Below are 24,974 nucleotides of genomic sequence, written 5' to 3'. Positions count from 1 at the left end.
TTAAACTCTTAGACTATCGATACCGACAGAATAAGAGCAAGTCTTTGATATTAATTACTAGTCTGCAGCTAGGAATTCGGTATAATTGAACTCGAAGAATGACAATCGCCGAAACATCCATTCTACAACATGAATGAATGTCGCTCTGAACTATCCCCTCTAACCACGAGAGAGAGAGAGAGACAATTCTACAAAAGAAACAACTTTTCAACAGCGATCAAGATGACACACTGAGCGTAAATATATATATTGATTGCAATTGTTCCCGAATGAGTGAGTGTTCATGTGCAAAGGATTAGCATTCCAATTGTTATAATTATCAACTCTGTAGTGACTTCTCAGCTGACCCCCACTCCCCGTTTTGTCCACCAAGCCGCGATGCCGGTTTAGCCCACTAGGGCACATTCCCTTATCATTTCTTGTAACCATATTGACTTTGTTTGTTTGTTTGTTAGTTAGTTTATGCATTTCTGTGAATTACTTAGTTAGTAATAAATAAATGATTTAAGACAATTGATGTATGGATGACTCATAGTGAAGACTGGGTTTGTGCAGATAACCAACAATTTACAACGTTTGGAATGAGACTAACGTGAGGTAAAGTAAATAATTCATTAATCAGAAGACTATGGATCATATATGAAAATATCTGAAAAGTTATTTAGGAAATTATAACTTTGTAATCTGAATATTTTCCTCGGTGACCCGACTTCCTAGTTAATTACAGTTACATGATTAATCAGTTTGACCGCGTAATACTAATTACAGAGAATCTTTGATAAAAACGAAGTCTTCAATTTAATGATAGTAAAGACACAACCTTCATTGTACGTCCTGACATAGACAAGTCTGGTCATCAAGGGTTCCCGCAGGAGACAGTGGGAGTAGAGCTGGTCAAAAGTTTTTTTTTTTTTTATTACAATTTTGTGACCCAGTATAACCATTCAATCTTGTCCCACTCCACTTGTTATATAACTGCCCAGACTGGAAATATCTCAGGGCTGATGGGAATTGAAGTCCTGAGCTAGTTTAAATCTATTATTTCATGCCTCCCCAATCTGGACCTAATTTAAAAGCAGCCTGTAAAGCTGCTTCCATGTTTCGCTTCATGACCACAGCTGTCGGAGTGAAACCACCCTCAAAATGTGACCCAACTGTTGGGAGTCACACACACACACACACATGTATCAACGCACACCAGAGAAATCCACAGCATTAGAAAGTGGTTATTGGACTGTGTGAGGGAGAGGGCACCCTTCTCCCTCTCTCATCAATGTTTATTTCAATTGATGGACACAGCTGTTAGAGTGAAACAACCCTCAAAATATGACTATATTCTGGGACACACACACCAGAGAAATCCACAGCCTTAAATATGATTATTGGACTGTTGGAGTGAGAGAACACACTTCTCCCTCATCAATATTTGAGGAGGATCGCCTCACCAATGGCGTGTGACAGTTACTGAATAGGCAGGAACTGCAGAGAGAGTACAAGACTCCAAAAAGCTGTCTTTAGGGGGAGAGAGAGAGCGACAAGACAGACAGCTGTTAAGAGTGAGATTAAAAACATTAAATTACCAAAACATAGAGGTAATCAATTTGTACAACTGAAGCTCAACACAGGAGGAAGATTGGTCTTTTAACTCACACTCTGTCAATCTTAAATCGTGCCAGCTAGCTAAATTCAAATTTGTCAGCTAGCTTACTGGCTAGCTCCAATTGTTTACTGGTTGGAGCTAGAAGCAGCAGCAACAGACTTTCCCGCCCCTTTTTTAATTTTCATCAGAAATCAAAATCAGAGAAGGGAAGAATCCATTTTAAACATGGTAGAATTCTACAAACTTTGTTTGTAGACTGCTCACACAACAGGACTGTTACAAACCTGTTATTTTACACAGACCATGCTATTGCCTGGCATACCGCTGTAACCAGGCATTTCAGCTACTCAACAAAGAAAGGCATCTGCAAGGGAAGGCAAATACATATTTGAGGACAGAGAAATGGACCAGGAAAACAGGTTTCTGGCGGTAAACGTGTACCAGAACAATGTATACTGGCAATACTTGCAGCATCAAAATAAGAAAGAAAATAACATAATTCTTTAACCAGGGGTGGGGCCTTCGCCAGGGTTGCAATCTGAGCCCTGCACTCTTCAATATTTACATCAATGAATTGGCCACTATTCTAGAAAAATACTCAGCTAAAATCCTCCACAATTCAGAGGTTAAACACCTGCTCTTCGCAGATGACATGTGCCTGCTGTCACACAGAGCACATGGCCTTCAGCAGAGCCTGGACCTGCTAGAGCAGTACTGCCAGACCTGGGCCCTGGCAGTAAACCCCCAAAAGAAAAAACTAATGATTTTCCAGAGAAGATCCAGATCTCAGGGAATTAGACCAAAGTTATAAATTGGTACAAAATATATAGAGTACTACACACTACAATTACTTAGGTTTAAAAATGAGCTCAACTAGACACCTTAAATGAAGCAGTGAATGTACAGAGAGGAAGCACGCAGGGCATTCTACGCCATTAATAAACCAATTCTAATTGAAATACCTATTAACATTTGGCTAAAACAAATTGAATGTGTCATTGAACCAATAGCACTTTATAGCAGTGAGGAGTGGGGTCCGCTTGCAAAGCAAGATTTCACCCAATGGGACAAACACCCAATTGAAACCATGCATGGAGAGTTCTGTAAGATTCTCCTACATGTCCAGAGGAAAACTACAACCAATGTATGCAGGGCAGAATTAGGCCAATATCCACTAATAATAAAAATTTTAAAAAAGAGCTATTAAGTTTTGGAAACATCTAAAATACAGTGACCCCCTCTCATATCATTACCAAGCCCTGTAATGCCAAGAGCTGATCAAAGAAAGGAGTCCCCTCATCCAGGTGGTCCTGGGGCTGAGTTCACAAACCTGTTATACTAACACACTGAAGCCTCAGGAGCAGAACATCCAATCAATCAGAATAAAACAAATTACATCACAGTCAAAACAAAACTACATTACTTATTGGGAAACACAAGCAAGCTATTTGACCTTAGCTACTGATCAAAAGCTTGACAAAGTACAGGCTCAGTGAGCACAGCCTTGCCATTGAGAAGGGTCGACACAGGAAAACTTGTCTCCCTATAGAGGAAAGGCTGTGCAACCACTGCACCACAGCAGAACCTGAGACAGAGCTGCATTTCCTGACAAAATGTCAAAAATATAAAACAATGAACCCTTATTCAACGTTCCAAAGACCTCTCTGATGAGAATAGGCTACCCGTCCTGTTGGGGGAGGACGCAGAGAGCCGTTGGTTGGCAGCGCACTACATTGCTGCCTGCCATGAGATGAGGGACAGTGTCTGACAGACCAACCAACCTGCAACATGTCCTCTACGCTTATTGTTATTGTTCAATGTATGGTTATTTTGACCCTTGATTATTGTTGTTAATGTTGTCACGTTGACAAGATTGATTATTATTATTTTAATTATGTTAAAATTGTAAATCTCCAAAGTAAGCTTTGGCAATATGTACATTGTTACGGCATGCAAATAAAGCAAATTGAATTAAGAGACACAGAGAGAGAGAGTCCAATTTAAGGATTGATGTCTGGTGGAGTGATCGCATTAACATTCAGACGACCTCTTCCGGTCGTTCCCCACGCACGACACAAAGTGACAACTTAATGAGCAATGTAACCTCGAGACTCACCGAACCTCTGTTTTGGTGAAGGAGTGGTTCTGTTTTAGTCCATTGAGGCAAAATGAACTGCACAAGACCCATTAAAAGTTTTACATAGCAGCATCGGCCCTGTCAACATCATTGACTCATCGGGGCCTTAGTGAGAGGCATTGGGGTGTCTCTCACTATACTGACCGCTATGAACACTACACACGATGCTGACCCAGGCCATGACCGTGCCTCAATGGCTAAGATAGTGTGATGTGCGACACAGAGAGCCACTCACCATCAGTCAGAAAATGTTCTCACCCGGCCATCCTGGCTCTGGGCTGCTGTCTCACTGGGCTAAAAAACGGGTGGGTCATGAGGACAGACCAGACCAGGACTGGCTTATTGAGAGACCAGCCTAGCCTCGTCCAGCGCACTGCGTTAAGACAACTATCCACAGTGTTTGAACCAAACATTCAATATCATTCTCAAACAGAAATTAATCAAACGCAAACTGAGGTTGCAGAATTTTGTATGGGCCTTGCTATGTCCTAGCCACCACTAAAGGTCTACCACAGTAATGGAGATGAGAGATCAGCCTTTTAGTGCCTTGGTGTGCGTTGTGGCAGTGTGTGTCAGAGGCGGAGGCTAGGAGAGGGAGAGAGTGAGCTGAAGGGTAATGACATTGTCAAGCAGTATCAGTAAAGTGGAAGGAAAAGGTCAGGCCCATCACGAGCCTGATTAAATGGGCGCTACGCTCACGCACTGAGTAAATCCTGCTTGTGTCAGAGCACTGACTACAGGCGTATGCTTTCGAGGCCACACGGAGGAGGCAGCGGGGTTGCTTTGCAGATACACTGGAGACACTTATCGCCACGCTTATTCACAGGGAGAGAACACTATTCGTCACCTTTCACCTATGTGTCACCATAAAGCTTATAATGGGAGGTTGTTTTTGCCTTACAGCCATTACAGCATAGGCTAACTCTCCTATCCTTCTCATAAGAGTACAAAGGGGCAATACATTGAAATAGGGAACGATGAGCTAAGCGTATGCATTATTTCAGAGTGCATTACAGAGTGTGTTTTGTGCAGTGGTGGGATCCATTGTACGCTGTAGGTTTTAGTATGGCTTTCCATTCCATCCATCCATCAATCACACAGTTCATTCCAGGTCCCTAATGCACAGTAAACATGACCTATTTAGTATCGACACAATAGGCTGACTGAGCCTCCGCTTAGCCTAATGACTAAAACAAAGACACCTAGAGGCTGCCACCTCTACCGGCTAATCAAGAGCCCATTCGGAACATTAGGCCAAGAGAGACCCAGAGAGCTTTGATGTGAGAATCAGTGCAGGGATTAAAAGAGCTGGCTTCTGGCAGTCTCTCTGTGAGGATCTGGGAGGAATGTCGGGGGGGGAAAGAGAGAACGAGAGAAAGAGATATGCAGAGGAGTAAGGGAGGTTCTGGGTCATCAGCACGCTGCCAAGGAGGGAAATAGTTAGGGGCTTGGGGCCAGGTTTCTGACCTTGGATGGATTAAACACAACTACATTTGCTGCTTCTGTACTTGGTATCCTCTACCAGATATGGTCTGTTGTATTTTACAAAACCACAAGAGCAGGTGGATAATACAGGTGCATTGCAGAGGAAACACACAAGAGCATATTTTCAGTGTATATTCCTCTGAAAACTTTCCAAGCACTGCCAATGCCATCCAACTCGGTGGCTTTATTTATAAGAGAGACACAAAGTCCAAGAAACTAGATAGTGTGAAACAATACGGAGAACAAAGAGGTGTCTGACCAGACACACTGGAGTTACTCCTCTCCCACGCACTGGAGTTAGCCCTCTCCCACGCACTGGAGTTAGCCCTCTCCCACGCACTGGAGTTAGCCCTCTCCCACGCACTGGAGTTAGCCCTCTCCCACGCACTAGAGTTAGCCCTCTCCCACGCACTAGAGATAGTTCTGTTCGTGTGTGTGTGTGTGTGTGTGTGTGTGTGTGTGTGTGTGTGTGTGTGCGCGCGCGTGTGAGAGAGAGCGAGAGAGAGAGAGCAAAAGACAGTGAGCGAAAGAGGAAGTGAGGATAAGGGGATGGGCGGTGGGGATCTGAGCTGTGAGAAGCATGAATGAGGGCGATGGTGACTCCCCTACATGCCTATCACAGCCTGCAGGGCTATAGCCTTCACCAGCCATCACACCCATCTTGGACCAACACTGCCACCCTGTGGCCTGTCTGCACACAACATTTTATGTACAGCAACCTACTATAATAGGAGTCTCCCACAAGCAACGTGGGCTACATGGAAACAAAACCTTCTGGGGACAAGACTAGAAGAGCCAAATCAATAGCTGTCGCCGACAGGCATTTATGGTGATCATGCGAAGTCATTATCAACATATGAATTGGCTATTAAAGCATACAAACTACCTGGACTTTTGTTGCTGTATGTCCCAATAAAACCATGTGACTAGAACATCACAGCCGTGTGCACTGAAACACAGCATCGATACAATTCAGTCTACTGAAGCTAAATCTGGCCTAGACATGGCCCGTCTTTGGCAGTTTAGCGGGCTGACGTAGAGCAGCGTCGGTTCTGTGATGAAAAGAGTGCTCAGCGGAGGGACGGCTCAGGGGCTGATGTAGCCTTAGCATAAGGGACCTTACCGCACAGAGAGTGACAGAGCAGGATATGGGACGGACGCCAGCATGGGACACTAGGTCCAGGAGCCGAGCACACTGTCCCTCATCAATCTACATACAATACTCCATAATGACAAACCAAACACTTTTTTTTTTTATGTTTGCAAATGTATTAAAAATACAAAACTGAAATATCACATTTACATAAGTAATCAGACCCTTTACTTAGTACTTTGTTGAAGTACCTTTGGCAGCAATTACAGCCTCGAGTCTTCTTGGGTATGACTCTACAAGCTTGGCACACCTGTATTTTGGGAGTTTGTCCCATTTTTTTCCGCAGATCCCCTTAAACTCTGTCAGGTTAGATGGGGAGCGTCGCTGCACAGCTATTTTCAGGTCTCTAGAGAGATGTTAGATCGGGTTCAAGTCTGGGCTCTGGCTGGGCCACTCATTGACATTCAGAGACTTTGCCTGAAGCCACTCATGCGTGGTCTTGGCTGTGTGCTTAGGGTCTTTGTCCTGTTGGAAGGTGAACCTTCGCCCCAGTCTGAGGTGCTGAGCTCTGGAGCAGGTTGTCATCAAGGATGTCTCTGTACTTTACTCCGTTCATCTTTGCCTCAATCCTGACTAGTCTCCCAGCCCCTGCCGCTGAAAAACATCCCCACAGCATGATGCTGCCACCACCATGCTTCTCCAGATGCGACGCTTGGCATTCAGGCAAAATAATTCAATCTTGGTTTCATCAGACCAGAGAATCTTGTTTCTCATGGTCTGAGAGTCCTTTAGGTGCCTTGTGGAAAACTCCAAGCGGACTGTCGTGCCTTTTACTGAGGAGTGGCTTTCGACTGGCCACTCTACCATAAAGACCTGATTGGAGGAGTGCTGCAGAGATGGGAGAATCTTCCAGAAGGACAACCATCTCCACAGAGGAACTCTAGAACTCTGTCAGAGTGACCATCGGGTTCTTGGTCACCTTCCTGACCAAGGCCCTTCTCCCCCGATTGCTCAGTTTAGCCGAGCAGTCAGCTCTAGGGAGAGTCTTGGTGTTTCCAAACTTCTTCCATTTAAGAAGGATGGAGGCCACTGTGTTCTTGGGGACCTTCAAAACTGCAGACAATTTTTGGGACCCTTCCCCAGATCTGTAAAAAATGAAAAACCTGTTTTCGTTTTGTCATTATGGGGTATTGTGTGTAGATTGCTGAGAATTTTTTTTTTTTTATGAATGTGGTAAAAGGGAAGAGGTCTGAATACTTTCTGAATGCACTGTATATACACCGAGTGTACAAAACATTAAGGACATCTTTCTAATATTGAGTTGCACAGACACAATTCGTCGGGGGAATGGACTCTACAAGGTGTCGAAAGCGTTGCACAGGGATGCTGGCCCATGTTGACTCCAATGCTTCCCACAGTTGTGTCAAGTTGGCTGGATGTTCTTTGGGTAGTGGACTATTCTTGATACACACGGGAAACCGTTGAGCGTGAAAAACCCAGCAGCATTGCAGTTCTTGACACAAACCGGCACTCTTGGCACCTACTACCATACCCTGTTCAAAGGCAATCCATGTCTCAATTGTCTCAAGGCCTAAAAATCCTTCTTTAACCCGTCCCCTCCCTTTCAGCTACATTGTTTGAAGTGGATTTAACAAGTTACATCAATAAGGGATAATAGCGTTTACCTGGTCAATCTGTCACAGAAAGAGCAGGTGTTCCTAATGTTTTGTACACTCATTTGCAAAAGACTACTACTAAGCTACTTTTGCCTTCTTGAAATGCAGAACCTTAACCACTACAAACTGTGCGTTTTGACCTGCCTGGTGACATCTTGTTTGAAAAATTGTTATTTGCTAAGAAGCTATTTTTGTTTCTTTTTGACCATTATATTTGAAAACAATCCCATTAAGGTAATGAATTGTTACCCAGAAATGGAAAAAGGTCTGCATTGGACCTTTTACATTCCACTGGATCCTGGAGGATGTGCTGTCTGGTTTGCTAAGTATAAGGAATTTGATGTGTAGCATTTACTTTCACTTTGTACTCAAGTACGACAATGGAGTATTTTTTGCAAGTACATCTCCAATCCAAAGTTAAATCTAGAATTGGCTTCCTATTTCACAACAAAGCATCCTTCACTCATGCTGCCAAACATACCCTTGTAAAACTGACCATCCTACCAATCCTCGACTTTGGCGATGTCATTTACAAAATAGCCTCCAATACCCTACTCAACAAATTGGATGCAGTCTATCACAGTGCAATCCGTTTTGTCACCAAAGCCCCATATACTACCCACCATTGCGACCTGTACGCTCTCGTTGGCTGGCCCTCGCTTCATACTCGTCGCCAAACCCACTGGCTCCATGTCATCTACAAGACCCCCCTTATCTCAGCTCGCTGGTCACCATTGCATCTCCCACCTGTAGCACACGCTCCAGCAGGTATATCTCTCTAGTCACCCCCAAAACCAATTATTTCTTTGGCCGCCTCTCCTTCCAGTTCTCTGCTGCCAATGACTGGAACGAACTACAAAAATCTCTGAAACTGGAAACATTTATCTCCCTCACTAGCTTTAAGCACCAACTGTCAGAGCAGCTCACAGATTACTGTACCTGTACATAGCCCACCTATAATTTAGCCCAAACAACTACCTCTTTCCCTACTGTATTTTATTTATTTATTTATTTTGCTCCGTTGCACCCCATTATTTTTAGTTCTACTTTGCACATTCTCCCATTGCAAATCTACCATTCCAGTGTTTTACTTGCTATATTGTATTTACTTTGCCACCATGGCCTTTTTGCCTTTACCTCCCTTATCTCACCTCATTTGCTCACATCGTATATAGACTTGTTTATACTGTATTATTGACTGTATGTTTGTTTTACTCCATGTGTAACTCCGTCGTTGTATGTGTCGAACTGCTTTGCTTTATCTTGGCCAGGTCGCAATTGTAAATGAGAACTTGTTCTCAACTTGCCTACCTGGTTAAATAAAGGTAAAATAAAAAAATATATATATAAATTGAACATTTTTACTCAAGTAGTATTTTACTAGGTTACTTTCACTTGAGTTTATAATAAAAGGTATCTTTACTTTTACTCAAGTATGACAATTGAGTATTTTTTCCACCTCTGGACTGAATAATATAAATGAAAAACCTAATCAAATACCTCAGCCTGGTTGAAAATGATTCTAGAAGTATTTTGAAGAGCAGTCACTGTATAATGATGACAGTGGGCTCCCTGCTCTGTCTGGAGGAGCGTGGAAGGCTATCAAACAGCTGTGGCTGAATATATCACGCTTCCGGGGCCGGTGCTTTAACTAACACACCGCTCTTTCAGTCCCTAGTGAAGCACCACTGCTCTCTCTGTCCCCTTTTAAAAGAGAGCAGCACAGGAGGCCTTCATTTTTCAAAGCTAATCACAAGCCTCTGAAGAAACCAAGGCAGTCGCCGCCACTGGGTGAGCGCGGCTTGGGGCCCGATCATGTCACAACCACAGACATAATTAAACTTATTTGACTTTAATACCCCCGCAGATATTCATAATAAATTCAATTTTCGTTCAGAAGGCAATTCCCGGAGCTGCAGATATGACAGTTTTAGAGGGCTTGGTTCTCTCTCTGTCTCTCTCCGACTGCCTGTCCGCGTCCCTGGCTCTGTCCGCGTCCCTGGCTCTGTCCGCGTCCCTGGCTCTGTCCGCGTTCCTGGCTCGGTCCGCGTCCCTGGCTCTGTCCGCGTCCCTGGCTCTGTCCACGTCCCTGGCTCTGTCCACGTCCCTGGCTCTGTCCACGTCCCTGTCCGTGTCTCCCCAGATTATCAGTGGTCTTGTATGTCTTCCATTTCCTAATAATTGCTCCCACAGTTGATTTCTTCAAACCAAGCTGCTTACCTATTGCAGATTCAGTCTTCCCAGCCTGGTGCAGGTCTACAATTTTGTTTCTGGTGTCCTTTGACAGCTCTTTGATCTTGGCCATAGTGGAGTTTGGAGTGTGACTGTTTGAGGTTGTGGACAGGTGTCTTAGATACTGATAACAAGTTCAAACAGGTGCCATTAATACAGGTAATGAGTGGAGGATAGAGGAGCCTCTTAAATAAGAAGTTACAGGTCTGTGAGAGCCAGAAATCTTGCTTGTTTGTAGGTGAGCAAATACTTATTTTCCACCATAATTTGCAAATAAATTCATTCAAAATCCTACAATGTGATTTTCTGGATTTGTTTCCCTCATTTTGTCTGTCATAGTTGAAGTGTACCTATGATGAAAATTACAGGCCTCTCATCTTTTTAAGTGGGAGAATTTGCATAATTGGTGGCTGACTAAATACTTTTTTGCCCCACTGTATCTGTAAAAAATCCAATGCCTTCCGTTCCTTTTTAAAATATTTGTTTAGTGCTGTTGGCGGTAGGTGCACTTGATTCAGCAGCCTACTGCCGGGAAGGCACTGTGTTTCCTTTTTGAACAATTGCATGTGTCTGAAGGTAGAAATCTGCATACCCAGCAGGCCAGAGAGAAAATCAAGTGCACCTGTAGGCCTACCGCTGGCCAATCAAATAGATCAGATCACTGTGTCGACAGTTTCCTCAAGCCATAGACTGTAAAAAAAGAAGCCTCCAACGCACAGAGAAGTTGATACTGTGAGATTTCAAAACGTTTAAAACCATGACTAGAGAGAGACTCAACAAATAGCTGCTGATTTTATGGAGTAAGTTCATGTTTAAAGTTGTTATTCGGCACTGGTAACACTTTTACAAGCCATAAAATGCATGTTCTCCCCACTTCCACTATAACTAGCACTGCAGCTGCAATGAATGAGTAGAGCAAAGTGTTTCCAGAAGCTTGCCTTATTATTAGCAGCCTGTCTTTTTTTAATATCACTATTTCACTTTCTCTGGTCACAGGGGTAACAGTATGAATTGGTGCATGAGGCAGAAATAATGCAGTGCGACTTGAGTTTCGCCATCAGCTGGACCCTTTTCTCAGCCGAGGGAGGGAGAGCGGAGGGACGATGAGTCGGGTGGCCTGCATCTGATGGTCAGTCTAAGTCCAGTAAAAACTTTAAAAAAGCATACTATGCTCACACAGCTGTGCCTCACAAGTAATACAACAAATGATCTATTATCAGTGTGATCATATACCTATTTTTTAATGGTCTGAAAATAACAACATTGGCAGGGTGATTCAACCATAGCCAATATGCAGTGATTATGTATTGGGCATATAACCTACTGCACAAACCTCATTGCTACTACAGAACTGTTTTTAATTGGTTAATGTTGAAAGCTTATGGGTTTTTTTCTAAATCTGAGCAGTAGATCTCAGCTTTCATTTTGACTCGACTCAGAAAAGGTTGGTGACCGCTAATCTAAATCTGTTTTGCCACATAGTTGCGTACGCCTCGCTTTTGTTGCTAAACAACCAACCCGTCTATGCTATCCTACAGCTGGATTTTTCTGTACTGCACAGAGACAGCGTACTGTAAAAGCCTACGGTGCTGAGTGCAACAGTGGCCGTGCTTACAGTCTCCAGTAGAGGTCACTCAAGTACAACTTTAAACATACCAACAGACATGCATGTACTGTACAACAGTGTGTCTATGGCGCTGATTAGCTGCAGTCAAACTATTGAGATCCCATGAGATGATTATAGGCCAATGTTATTAGATGACGTGGGTCACAACTGTTGGACTCAAAATGATTCGTAAAAACGGTCAAAACTTTACGTCATAATATGTCTATCCTGTCCGAAGGTGCTCTTCCTGGAAAATCCCCAAATGATCAGACTAAATACAACCCAGCCAAAATCACAGTAAGAGCTGTGCTGAATATATAAGGAAATAGGCCAGGGCCCCAGTTTCCCAAAAGCACCTTAAGGCTACTTTATTTGTTAGAACCTTCGTAGAAGCACCGAGCTCTTTCCCAAAACCACCTTTACTAAGGCTGCTCTTGAAAGCGCTCGTTATTTAACGACCCCCTCAGACCACTTGAAGAAGAGATGTCTTTTCCCCCCTTTCTACACAAAATATCGCCACCAAACACAACACCGCTATGTTATCTGTCTTTCTGTGACCGCCGATAACTTCAGAACAAACGTGACAGTGACTACAAATGCAAAGTTGTCCATTTCTTTGTATAACAAGGATATGAAGACGCTTCAAATAAAAACTGAGATGAGTGTACTAAACTATAGGTACATTATAGTCTACATAGAGCTACATATTTGAATGATATTGAAATCAAGTTCATGTTAATTCAATTGAGTTTTATTTAGCTATTTGTACGCTAGCCTACTGTCTGTCATTTTTGACTCAATATATTTCATGATCTGTAACGTGCGCAATGATGTGCCAAATCTTGATTTAGTGCATTATCATAGGGTAAGCATTAGAATAAGATGCCTGAATATATGCTGCTATAGGTGATCGTATCTCTCTAGGAGCTGATCCGTCGTCAGTATTGTGGAATCATTCGAATGATAAAGGTAAGATTGAAACCGGAGAACGCTGATCCAAGAGCAGTGCTGTCCTTCGATCCCATCAGTATCGACACAGGCCTCAACGATGCATTTCGCGAACGTACTGTTATATCTTCGGCCGTTGTAGGAAAGATGCATCGTTAAACCCTATGTACCATCGCTAACGAGAAACCGGGACCCGAGCTGTGAACTAAGCCACTAAACGGGTATTGAGAGGTTCTGGACTGTAAGTACTTCATTTCCAATAGAGAAGCAAAAGCAAAGGAACAAATCCAGGTATTTTGCATGACCTAACTAAAACGAATGACTGGAGATGAGCTGCAATGTGTATTGACTCTCGTCTTATAATAATGCTGCCCCATAATGATTCAGCACTTTTCAGAGAAGTGCTTTGTACAGTAATGACTGCAATATAATCCTTCTGCTTGCCTCTGGTCCTGAGGCTGCATCCTTCTTTCTGGACAGATGATAGGCTTCAGAGAAATCACCCGTGGCAACAGCCAATAGGTGCCCTCGAATTAAACATCATTCCACTGATTCATTTGCTAAAATCCAGGAAGTTGGGTACTTAGATTGGTAATGCACAAGGTTAGTACAATCCGGGATCCTTTAAATTTCAACAGGGTGACGTCAGAGTTGGAAGTCCAAAGGATTCTGGATAACAAGGACTGACAGCAGACCAAGGCACTACCTCCTTCCTTCCTTGATGCAATCTAGGCTGTATCACAACCGGCCGTGATTGGAAGTCCCATAGGGCGGCGCACAATTGGCCCAGCGTTCTCCGTGTTCGGCTGGTGTAGGCTATCATTGTAAATAAAAATTTGTTCTTTACTGACTTGCCTAGTTAAATAAAAGGTTCAATACATTTTTTTATCAATAACCTGACAAGCTGAGATTGGTGAAATCAATAGGCTGCAGACCATGCAATCGCTTACAGGTCAGTGGTTAGTTAGTAAGAAAAGATGCACTTTAAAAGTATTCAAACAGACAACAGAAAAAACAAGTACTGTATGTAGAGGTCTTGCACATGTACAGGAGCAGAATGGTGCATTGAATGGCATAAACCCTGACTGCATACAGTACACTGGTCAGAGAAATACCAGCACCATTGGGGACCTGAAGTCCTGAGTAGTGATATAGGATTGGGGACAGTGATACTGTGGGCAGAGACCCCGTACAGAAATAGCGCCAGGCAGTGAGCTCATTAAGGTCAAAGGCAGCAGGACAACCTCCGACCCTCTAGAATACAAATCACCCAGGATAATCCACATAAGGGAACAAGCTAGGGTGAAAGTTTTCTACTCCAGCAAAGGAGAAAGCAAAACGCTGACTATTAAAAAAGATGTGTAAGTAAAAGTAGAAGTTCATTGGACAAAGGTTAAATGCATTATGACAGCCAGCGAGGATTAAGCGCAATCGGTAAAACAGAAACACATCCTACTTGTTCTCCAACACACGTGCAGTAGAGACCAAAGAACTACTGACGATCGACGCCTCCCATTCCGATGATGGATTAAAACTTAATCCATCCTGTTGGGAGCTAAATAACTTTAAGGAGAAACTAAAGCAGGCATTGTGGTGAAGCAGAGACCACACAACCAACCATGCTCTGGCATTTTAAGATGGAGGTTGTCACATTGTCATAGTACACAGGTCAAACGAGGACATTTACCTACACTATATGACCAACAGTATGTGGACACCTGCTCGTCGAACATCTCATTCCAAAATCATAGGCATTAATATAGAGCTGGTCCCCCTTTGCTGCTATAACAGCCTCACTCTTCTGGGAAGGCTTTGCACTAGATGTTAAAACATTGCTGCTGGGATTTGCTTCCATTCAGCCACAAGGGCATTAGTGAGGTCAGGCACTGATGTTGGGCGATTAGGCCTGGCTCGCAGTCAGCATTCCAATTCATCCCAAAGGCGTTTGATGGGGTTGAGGTCGAGGCTCTGTGCAGGACAGTCTAGTTCTTCCACAACGATATCAACAAAATATTTCTGTATGGACCTCGCTTTGTGCATAGGGGCATTGTCATGCTGAAACAGGAAAGGGCCTTTCCCAAACTGTTGCCACAAAGTTGGAAGCACAGAATCATCTAGAATGTAATTGTATGCTGTAGCATTAAGATTTCCCTTCACTGGAACTAAGGGGCCTAGTCCTTACCATGAAAAACAGCCCCAGAACAATATTCACCCTCCACCAAACTTTACAGTTGGCACTATGCATTTGGGCAAGTACCGGATTCATGACTCCAGAGAACGTGTTTCAACTGCTCCGCAGTCCAATGGCGGAGAGCTTTACACCACTCCAGCCGACGCTTGGCATTGCACATAGTGATCTTAGGCTTGTGTGCAGCTGCTCGGCCATGGAAACCCATTTCATGAACCTCCCGACAAACAGTTCTTGTGCTGACATTACTTCCAGAGGTAGTTTGGAACTCGGTAGTGAGTGTTGCAACTGAGGACAGACGATTTTTACGAGCTACGCGCTTCAGCACTCCCGTTCTGTGAGTCCCCGGTCAACAGCACTTACAGTTGACCGGGGGCAGCTCTAGCAGGGCAGAAATTTGCCGAATTGACTTGTTGGAAAGGTGGCATCCTATGACGCTGCCACGTTGAAAGTCACTGAGCTCTTCAGTAAGGCCATTCTACTGCCAATGTTTGTCTATGGAGATTGCATGGCGATGTGCTTGCTTTTATACACCTGTCAGCAACGGGTGTGGCTGAAATAGTCGAATACACTCATTTGAAGGGGTGTCCACATACTTTTGTATATATAGTGTATTATATTAAATGGTATTGTATTATATCCAGACCCACCATGCTGTTGAGGTCTGAGTTGTAACTCCCACAGGGGTGTGTGATGTTCCCAAGGGCCTCCAGACCCTCCTCGTCCCACATGTAGGTCCCCCCCGAGCCAGAGTCTGAGGGGGACAGGTCCAGAGATGAGCCAAGGGGGTATTCTGCACCCCCAGACAGGGCCTGGCTAGTACGCCGAGACAACCCCCCTAAAACAGAGAGGTGAAGGAAGAGGTGTTACTCGCCTGCTACCTAATCACTTAGGGAATATTAGTTCATTTGTTTTGGTTAGTATTATGGTATGTCATTTAGGGCCTGTGTCTGAGAAACCGGCCCATAGTCTTTTAAGTATATTATTTTGATGAATGTGAAATCTTACCAGTGAGTCCCATCCTGGCCCAGTCCACACTGTCAGACAGGAAGCTGTGAAGGCCAGTCATGGAGGTTCCACCGTGCCGTCGGTTGACGTCTGCGTTGTCATCATCCAAGTCAGACTGTGATTGATCAAGCCTTCCGTTCTGGGCCGGGAGCAGCAGAATGCCGTCTCCTCCATTTCCCAGGTTGTCAAAATCGTCCATGTACTCCTCGCTGGTGTCATTGAGCTCCAGGGAGGAGGTGGAGGAGAGTGACATGTCCTCCAGGCCTTCTCCCAGGGGATGGACTACACTGGGGGCCACAGGCTCCTCTAGCAGGCCCTCTGGGGTACTCCCTGGGCTGTCAGTGATGTTGGTCAGGTCTGGGGTGACAGCGGGCATCTCCACCGAGTTCCTCCTCCCCTCGCTTTCCTTTCTGTTGCCATGGACCTTCTGGGAGGTGGGGGCCAGGACAAGGTAAGGCTGCTTGATGAGGGAGGGTCGTGTAAGCCTGTAGCTGAGGGCCGAAGACTTGGTGGTGGAGGAGGCTGAACTAGGTAGTAAGGACTTCCTCAGTGTGATGGTTGGCAAGATGCAGCTAGTTGTTTCCAACCCAGCCCTGCCTGGCACTGGTCTAGGTCCACACTTACTAAGATGTAGGCCTTTTCCTCTCCCCCCACTACTCAGCACAGGGGTTGGTCTGGCCAGGGGAGATGTCTTGACCAGCGGGGACTTGGCTAGAGGCCTGGGCAGCTCCTTGGCCAGCTCCGAGGACCTGTTGAAGGAGTAGGAGCGGATGATGGGTGGCTCGGTGGAGGAGGGGATCCTCTTGACGTGGGTGAGGCTCTGGGACCGCACCATGTTCTCCTCTGTGGCCGTCTCCAGGCTGTCGCTGGACTGGGACAGGCTGCTGGTCAGGTTGCTGTGGGGAGAACCACGGCTTTGGCCCCGCCTGACTGAACCGGTCCCAGACCGCCCACCACCACCCGCCTGGCCTTTGAGACCCGCTTTGCCATTGCCGAGACTCTGTCCAGACAAGGCCTGTTTGGGGACAGCCCCGCGAGACCCAGTTCTGGAGCGTATAGTCCTGGGGCAGGGGGAAGCACACCCCTGTACCTTAACTGTGGCAGGCATGCTAGACAGCTTCTTAATCTCCCGTACCACCATTGGTAAGTGCTGCGGTTGTCGGGGTTGATGCCCAGCTCCAGTTCTGTCCTCCTCCCATGAGTCCCCCCCCCTCTCCACAGGGTATCCCCCTTTCCCCTTCTTCCACTTCAGAGAGGAGGAGGAGGACATCCGGATTGTTCCGTTCTGCCTGGTGGTGGCAAAGAGTAACCCTTTGCCCGTGGTGCTGGAGGCAGGGTGGTGGCGGGTCCCATTGGTCAGTGGGGCGGTGGCAGCCACAGCCGTGGGGCGCGAGCCAAACTTGGGCAGCCTGGAGACCATGGTGGGCAAGTTGGGAACCGGATCTTCCATCAGCTGCCTGCTGGATCATGGGTGTGCTGGGCTGGCAGAGCTGTGGAGGGAAAGAGAGAGAGATGGACATTTAGAGAAGGGGAGGAGAAAGAGATACATTGAAGGAGGAGGAGGAGTGGGAGGCCAAGACAGAACAAGGAGGAAAAATAGAGCGAGGAAGGCAGAAAGATTTGAGAACATGTCGTGCTAAAATTTTACCAGCCCAAACCTGTTATTTCTAACACAAAATAAAACGTAGAGGTAGACTTTAAGACTATCAAAATGCAGTAAAATAAATGACAGTCGGTTACTTTCTGTGAATATTCTATTCAAGCTAAGGAGAAACAGACAAACCTTTAGTGCAAAGTAGCTGTAAAAGATCAATAACGTCTGTTCTGGGAAAGCAGTCTTTACTGTGCCCATTAAAGTGCCCTGGTGCTTCAAAAGGCTAGGGTGTGTGCAGACCTAGTGGTTAACTGGCAGGGGCAGGCACTGAGAGTCAGGAATTGGTGGAGTACAACCACATGCCATACTAGATACTGTACCACACCCCTAATAATCCCAATGCTACTCAGCCAATTACAACACAGCTTTCCTGACTGAGGGCTTGTAGTAGGCCTGTTGTAAGGCTGTGGAACTTGTTCAGTATGCTTCAGTTGTTGACTCTTGTTATGTTCATGCAAATATTTACACATGTTAAGTTTGCTGAAAATAAACGCAGTTGACAGCGAGAGGACGTTTCCTTTTTTTTTTTTTATATATATATATATATATAGTGGGGCAAAAAAGTATTTAGTCAGCCACCAATTGTGCAAGTTCTCCCACTTAAAAAGATGAGAAGCCTGTAATTTTCATCATAGGTACACTTCAACTATGACAGACAAAATGAGAAAAAAAAAATCCAGAAAATCACATTGGTTTTTTTATTAATTTATTTGCAAATTATGGTGGAAAATAAGTATTTGGTCAATAACCAAAGTTTATCTCAATACTTTGTTATATACCCTTTTGTTGGCAATGACAGAGGTCAAACATTTTCTGTAAGTCTTCACAAGGTTTTCACACACTGTTGCTGGTATTTTGGCCCATTCCTCCATGCAGATCTTCCTCTAGAGCAGTGATGTTTTGGGGCTGTTGCTGGGCAACACGGACTTCCAACTCCCTCCAAAGATTTTCTATGGTGTTGAGATCTGGAGACTGGCTAGGCCACTCCAGGACCTTGAAATGCTTCTTACGAAGCCACTCCTTCGTTGCCCGGGCGGTGTGTTTGGGATCATTGTCATGCTGAAAGACCCAGCCACGTTTCCTCTTCAATGGGGCGGCAGGGTAGCCTAGTGGTTAGAGCGTTGGACTAGGAACCGGAAGGTTGCAAGTTCAAACCCCCGAGCTGCCACTGAACAGGCAGTTAACCCACTGTTCCTAGGCAGTCATTGAAAATAAGAATTTGTTCTTAACTGACTTGCCTAGTTAAATAAAGATTTAAAAAATGCCCGTGCATTTTTCACTCAAAATCTCACGATACATGGCCCCATTCATTCTTTCCTTTACACGGATCAGTCGTCCTGGTCCCTTTGCAGAAAAACAGCCCCATGATGTTTCCACCCCCATGCTTCACAGGTATGGTGTTCTTTGGATGCAACTCAGCATTCTTTGTCCTCCAAACACGACGAATTTAGTTTTTACCAAAAAGTTATATTTTGGTTTCATCTGACCATATGACATTCTCCCAATCTTCTTCTGGATCATCCAAATGCTCTCTAGCAAACTTCCGACGGGCCTGGACATGTACTGGCTTAAGCAGGGGGACACGTCTGGCACTGCAGGATTTGAGTCCCTGGCGGCGTAGTGTGTTACTGATGGTAGGCTTTGTTACTTTGGTCCCAGCTCTCTGCAGGTCATTCACTAGGTCCCCCCGTGTGGTTCTGGGATTTTTGCTCACCGTTCTTGTGATCATTTTGACCCCACGGGGTGAGATCTTACGTGGAGCCCCAGATCGAGGGAGATTATCAGTGGTCTTGTATGTCTTCCATTTCCTAATAATTGCTCCCACAGTTGATTTCTTCAAACCAAGCTGCTTACCTATTGCAGATTCAGTCTTCCCAGCCTGGTGCAGGTCTACAATTTTGTTTCTGGTGTCCTTTGACAGCTCTTTGGTCTTGGCCATAGTGGAGTTTGGAGTGTGACTGTTTGAGGTTGTGGACAGGTGTGTTTTATACTGATAACAAGTTCAAACAGGTGCCATTAATACAGGTAACGAGTGGAGGACAGAGGAGCCTCTTAAAGAAGAAGTTACAGGTCTGTGAGAGGCAGAAATCTTGCTTGTTTGTAGGTGACCAAATACTTATTTTCCACCATAATTTGCAAATAAATTCCTTAAAAATACTTTGTGTCATAGTTGAAGTGTACCTATGATGAAAATTACAGGCCTTTTTAAGTGGGAGAACTTGCACAATTGGTGGCTGGCTAAATACTTTTTTGCCCCACTGTGTGTGTGTGTGTGTGTGTGTGTGTGTGTGTGTGTGTGTGTGTGTGTGTGTGTGTATATATATAGGGGATACAAAACTGGATGGTTTTCAGAGAAAGGGTAGCTGAATTGTTTTTAAATGTTTTAAATTATAAGTCATGTAAAATGTACAGTGTCCGTAAAATGTATATAGTTTACAGTATGTAAGCTGGAAGTAGAAACCTAAGTATTGTTGTCCATTAGTTTACTCTAATTAGGGGAGGTCGTGGAAAATAATAAAGAAGGAAAATATAGTTAAAAAAGAACAAAAATTTATGGGTGATTGGAAATTATGCACACAATTACATTTATAGTGGGGGGGGGTCTACCGTTTTCAAAAGTATGTAACACTATATATACAGAAATATTTGGACACCCCTTCAAATTAGTGGATTCAACTATTTCAGCCCAACCCGTTCCTGACAGGTGTATAAAATTGAGCACACAGCCATGCAATTTCCACAGACAAACATTGGCAGTAGAATGGAGTCACTGAAGAGCTCAGTGACTTTCAATGTGGCACAATCATAGGATGCCACCTTTCAAACAAGTCAGTTCATCAAATTTCTGCCCTGCTAGAGCTATCCCCAGTCAACTGTAATTGCAGTTATTGTGAAGTGGAAACGTCTATGAGCAACAACGACACAAAGTGGTAGGCCACACAAGCTCACAGAATGGGACCGCTGAGTGCTGAAGCACGCAGTACATACAAATTGTCTGTCTTCAGTTGCAACACTCACTACAGAGTTCCAAACTGCCTCTGGAAGCAACGTCAGCACGTCAACTGTTAGTCCGGACCTTCATGAAATGAGTTTCCAAAGTTTGATGGAGGAGGAATAATGGTCTGGGGCTCTAATGTCATGGTTCGGGCTAGTGAAGGGAAATCTTAATGCTACAGCATACAATGCATTCTAGACGATTCTGTGCTTCCAACTTTGTGGCAACAGTTTGGGGAAGGCCCTTTTTCCTGTTTCAGCATGACAATGACCCTATGCACGAAACGAGGTCCATACAGAAATGGTTTGTCGAGATCGGTGTGGAAGAACGCCGACTGCCAGCCAAGCCTAATCGCACAACATCAGCGCCCGACCTCACCAATGCTCGTGGCTGAATGGAAGCAAGTCCCTGCAGCAATGTTTCAACATCTAGTAGAAAGCCTTCCCAGAAGAGTGAGGCTGTTATAGCAGGAAAGAGGGGATCAACTCCATATTAATATCCATGAGTTTGGAATGAGATGTTCGACAAGCAGGTGTCCACATACTTTTGGTCATGTAGAGTATTTAACTTCACTAGGGTAGGGGGCAGCATTCAGGATTTTGGATGAAAAGCGTGTCCAAATTAAACTACCTGCTACTCAGGCCCAGAAGATAGGATATGCATATAATTAGTAGATTTTGATAGAAAACACTCTAAAGTTTCCAAAACTGTTAAAATAATGTCTGTGAGTATAACAGAACTGATATGGCAGGCGAAAATCAGAGGAAAATCCAACCAGGAAGTACTATTATTTTGAAAGGCTGTTTTTCCATTGAAAGCCTATCGACCATACAAAGACTTAGGATCCAGTTCGCGGTCTCTATGGCTTCCTCTACATGTGGCCAGTCTTTAGGCAGATAGGGAGTAGGGAGATACTGCACTTTCAATCAGTGGCCAGTGGAAATTTCCATTCATCAGCCATGCACCCTGTTTCTCCTTTCCTATTGACAAGGCTTTTGTCCGGTTTAAATATTATTTATGACAAAAACATCCGGAGGATTGATTTTAAACATTGTTTGGCATGTTTCTACTAACTTTTATTGTAATTTTTAAAAACTTTTCGTCTGGACTTCAGCATTCGGATTACTGGACAAAACGAGCTTACAAGGAGGTATTTGGTCATAAAGAGGGACATTATCGAACAAAACGAACATTTGTCTAACATGGAGACCTGGGAGTGCCACCAGATGAAGATCATCAAAGGTAAGTGATTAATTTTAATGCTACTTCTGACTTTTGTGACACTCTCCTTGGCTGGAAAATGTCTGTATGAGTTTCTGTGGCTAGGTGCAGACCTAACATAATTGCAAAGTGTGCTTTCTCCGTAAAGCCTTTTTGAAATCTGACACAGCAGTTGCATTAACTTCTTTAGGGGACAGCATTGGGAATTTTGGATGAAAAGCGTGCCCAAATTAAAAACGGCCTGCTACTCAGCCATAAAAGTTAGAATATGCATATAATTAGTAGACCTGGATAGAAAACACAACTGTTTGAATGATGTCTGTGAGTATAACAGAACTCATATGGCAGGCAAAAACCTGAGAAAAAATCCAACCAGGAAGTGGGAAATCTGAGGTTTGTAGTTTTTCAACTCTTTGCCTATCGAATACAGTGTCTATGGGATCATATTGCACTCCCTAAGGCTTCCACTAGATGTCAACCGTCTTTAGAACCTTGTTTGATGCTTCTACTATGAAGGAGGGGGGAATGAGGTCTGCCAGAGAGCCACGAGCTCAGTCTCGCGTTCACATGATAGTTAGCTCTGTTCCATTGCAATTCTACAGACAAAGGAATTATCCGGTTGGAACATTATTGAAGATTTATGTTAAAAACATCCTAAAGATTGATTCTATACGTCGTTTGACATGTTTTTACTGACTGTAACGGAACTTTTTGACTTTTCGTCTGATTGTGTACTGAACGCGCAAACAAAAAGGAGGTATTTGGACATAAATTATGGACATTATCGAACAAAACAAACATTTATTGTGGAACTGGGATTCCTGGGAGTGCATTCTGATGAAGATCATCAAAGGTAAGTTAATATTTATAATGCTATTTCTGACTTCTGTTGACTACACAACATGGCGGATATCTGTTTGGCTTGTTTTGGTCTCTGAGCGCCATACTCAGATTATAGCATGGTGTGCTTTTTCCGTTAAGTTTTTTTTAAATCTGACACAGCGGTTGCATTAAGGAGAAGTGGATCTAAAATTCCATGCATAACAGTTGTATCTTTTAGCAAGGTTTATTATGAGTATTTCTGTAAATTGATGTGGCTCTCCGCAAAATCACCGGATGTTTTGGAACTACTGAACATAATGCGCCAATGTAAACTCAGATTTTTGGATATAAATGTGAACTTTACCGAACAAAACATACATATATTGTGTAACATGAAGTCCTATGAGTGTCATCTGATGAAGATCATTCTAACCCTAACCCACATACCCTAGAGAGGTTAAGGATAAGTTTCTTTATTCGTATGTTTAACACTTGTATCGTTTATCAATGTTTATGATGAGTATTTCTGTAATTTGATGTGGCTCTCTGCACTTTCACCGGAGGTTTGTTTGAGACAATGCATTTCTGACCATAACGCGCCAATGTAAACTGAGATTTTTGGATATAAAAATGAACTTTATCGAACAAAACATACATGTATTGTGTAACATGAAGTCCCATGAGTGCCATCTGATGAAGATCATCAAAGGTTAGTGACTAATTTTATCTCTATTTCTGCTTTTTGTGACTCCTCTCTTTGGCTGGAAAAATGGCTGTCTGGTTTTCTGTGACTAGGTGCTGACCTAACATAATCACATGGTGTGCTTTCACAGTAACGCCTTTTTGAAATCGGACACTATGGTTGGATTTACAAGAAGTTTATCTTTAAAATGGTGGATAATACTTGTATGTTTGAGGAATTTAAATTATGGGATTGCTGTTGTTTTGAATTTGGAGCCCTGCAATTTAACTGGCTGTTGTCGAGGTGGGACGCTATTCCTTGAGAGGACGGGGGCTGGGTTTAAAAATTACAAATATTGGACAAAACACACATCACGACAAGAAAGACACCATAACACTACATGAAGAGAGACCTAAGACGACAACATAGCATAGCAGCAACAGAGAAGACAGAGAGACATACAGAGAGAACTTGGAGGAGAGGAATAAAGTCGATGGCTACATCCCAAATGGCACCTTGGTCAAAAGTAGTGCACTGTTAGTAGTTCACTGTGTGAAAACTGTTATGAATGTATTTAAAAAGATATATATAACTGCCTTAACTTTAATGGACCCCAGGAAGAGTAGCTGCTGCCTTGGCAACAGCTAATGGGGATGCATAATAAATACAATAGTGTGCCATTTGGGACACATCCATGTCTATGGGAGACTGATAATACACAAAAGCTTCCATGCAAACAACCGTACCGTCATGTGGATGATGCCCTGTGGGCATGAATGATAAGGAGTGGGATAGGGGCTGGCATGCATTCACAGAGGTATTACCAAAGGGCAATTCCACGGTAACAGCGACACAGATTATTCACTTAAAAATGTATGCCAAACAAAACAAAAAACATTGATTTCAAAGTTTAACTAACCATGTACTCTTATGTACGAGGACTATTTGTAACAAAATGTTACAAAAACACATTTACTGGATGAACTTTGCAGATTTAAAGTTTGGTAACAGAATTTCAATAAAATCTCCCTCAGTTTGTTGTGTGTTCACGTTTTCTAAAAACCTCTTTAAATACTGTATCTGCTCCGACTGAATATTTAAAGATGTCTGCAGAAAGAATGGTGTGTCAGCTATGACATGACACCTTGACTTGACACCAAAATAAATAAAAATCTATTTTGGTTATTGAACTACAGTAAGTGAAGTGGATTTACACCCCGTCACGGAATTGCGGTAAACATAATTTCATCATCGGTCCCTGATCTGTAAGACAGAAAAATGCATAATTATGGATATGAATGTCATTCTCTTCATGGTAATGTATCCTAAATAGGTACACAAAAGGTAGAAATATGCAATATCCTCCTTTTCATATTTGGGTATTGTTCTACACACTGGCTATTATTTTAATGAGCTCTGCCCCCAAACAAGACCAAATTCAGTTGGTCCGGACTGGACCAAATCTGAACCAATCATAGACGTCCAAACTCATGAAACACAGACATCAAAGTACAGCACATAAGAACTCAGTACATTAAAGTATAGTTCAATACAGTGAGTACAGTATAGTTCAGTACATTAGTGTACTCAACTCTAGCGTGCTCTACTGTGTACTGTACAGTACTTT

At 43.7% G+C, this 24,974-nt stretch overlaps 1 protein-coding gene across 9 annotated transcripts in view; it reads right to left on the bottom strand.

Annotated features, from left to right (window-relative positions):
- The window catches only part of ccser2b (coiled-coil serine-rich protein 2b), a 121,957-nt gene that overhangs the window by 66,259 nt on the left and 30,724 nt on the right, over nucleotides 1-24,974 (bottom strand). For all 9 annotated transcript variants that reach the window (XM_021564846.3, XM_036946256.2, XM_090201968.1 and 6 more), the window contains exons 2-3: nucleotides 15,974-17,463; nucleotides 15,616-15,803 (exon numbers count right to left, since the gene is read on the bottom strand). In XM_021564846.3, coding sequence (XP_021420521.3) covers nucleotides 15,616-15,803; nucleotides 15,974-17,423 — 1,638 coding nt within the window. In that variant the 5' untranslated portion in view covers nucleotides 17,424-17,463. The remainder of the gene's footprint in view (nucleotides 1-15,615; nucleotides 15,804-15,973; nucleotides 17,464-24,974) is intronic.

Source organism: Oncorhynchus mykiss, chromosome 16, assembly GCF_057628025.1.
Source record: "Oncorhynchus mykiss isolate SJ-2025 chromosome 16, ASM5762802v1, whole genome shotgun sequence".
Classification (NCBI taxonomy): domain Eukaryota; kingdom Metazoa; phylum Chordata; class Actinopteri; order Salmoniformes; family Salmonidae; genus Oncorhynchus; species Oncorhynchus mykiss.
Note: the sequence above shows the minus strand (reverse complement) of the source record. Positions and strands in the feature narration are given on the sequence as shown.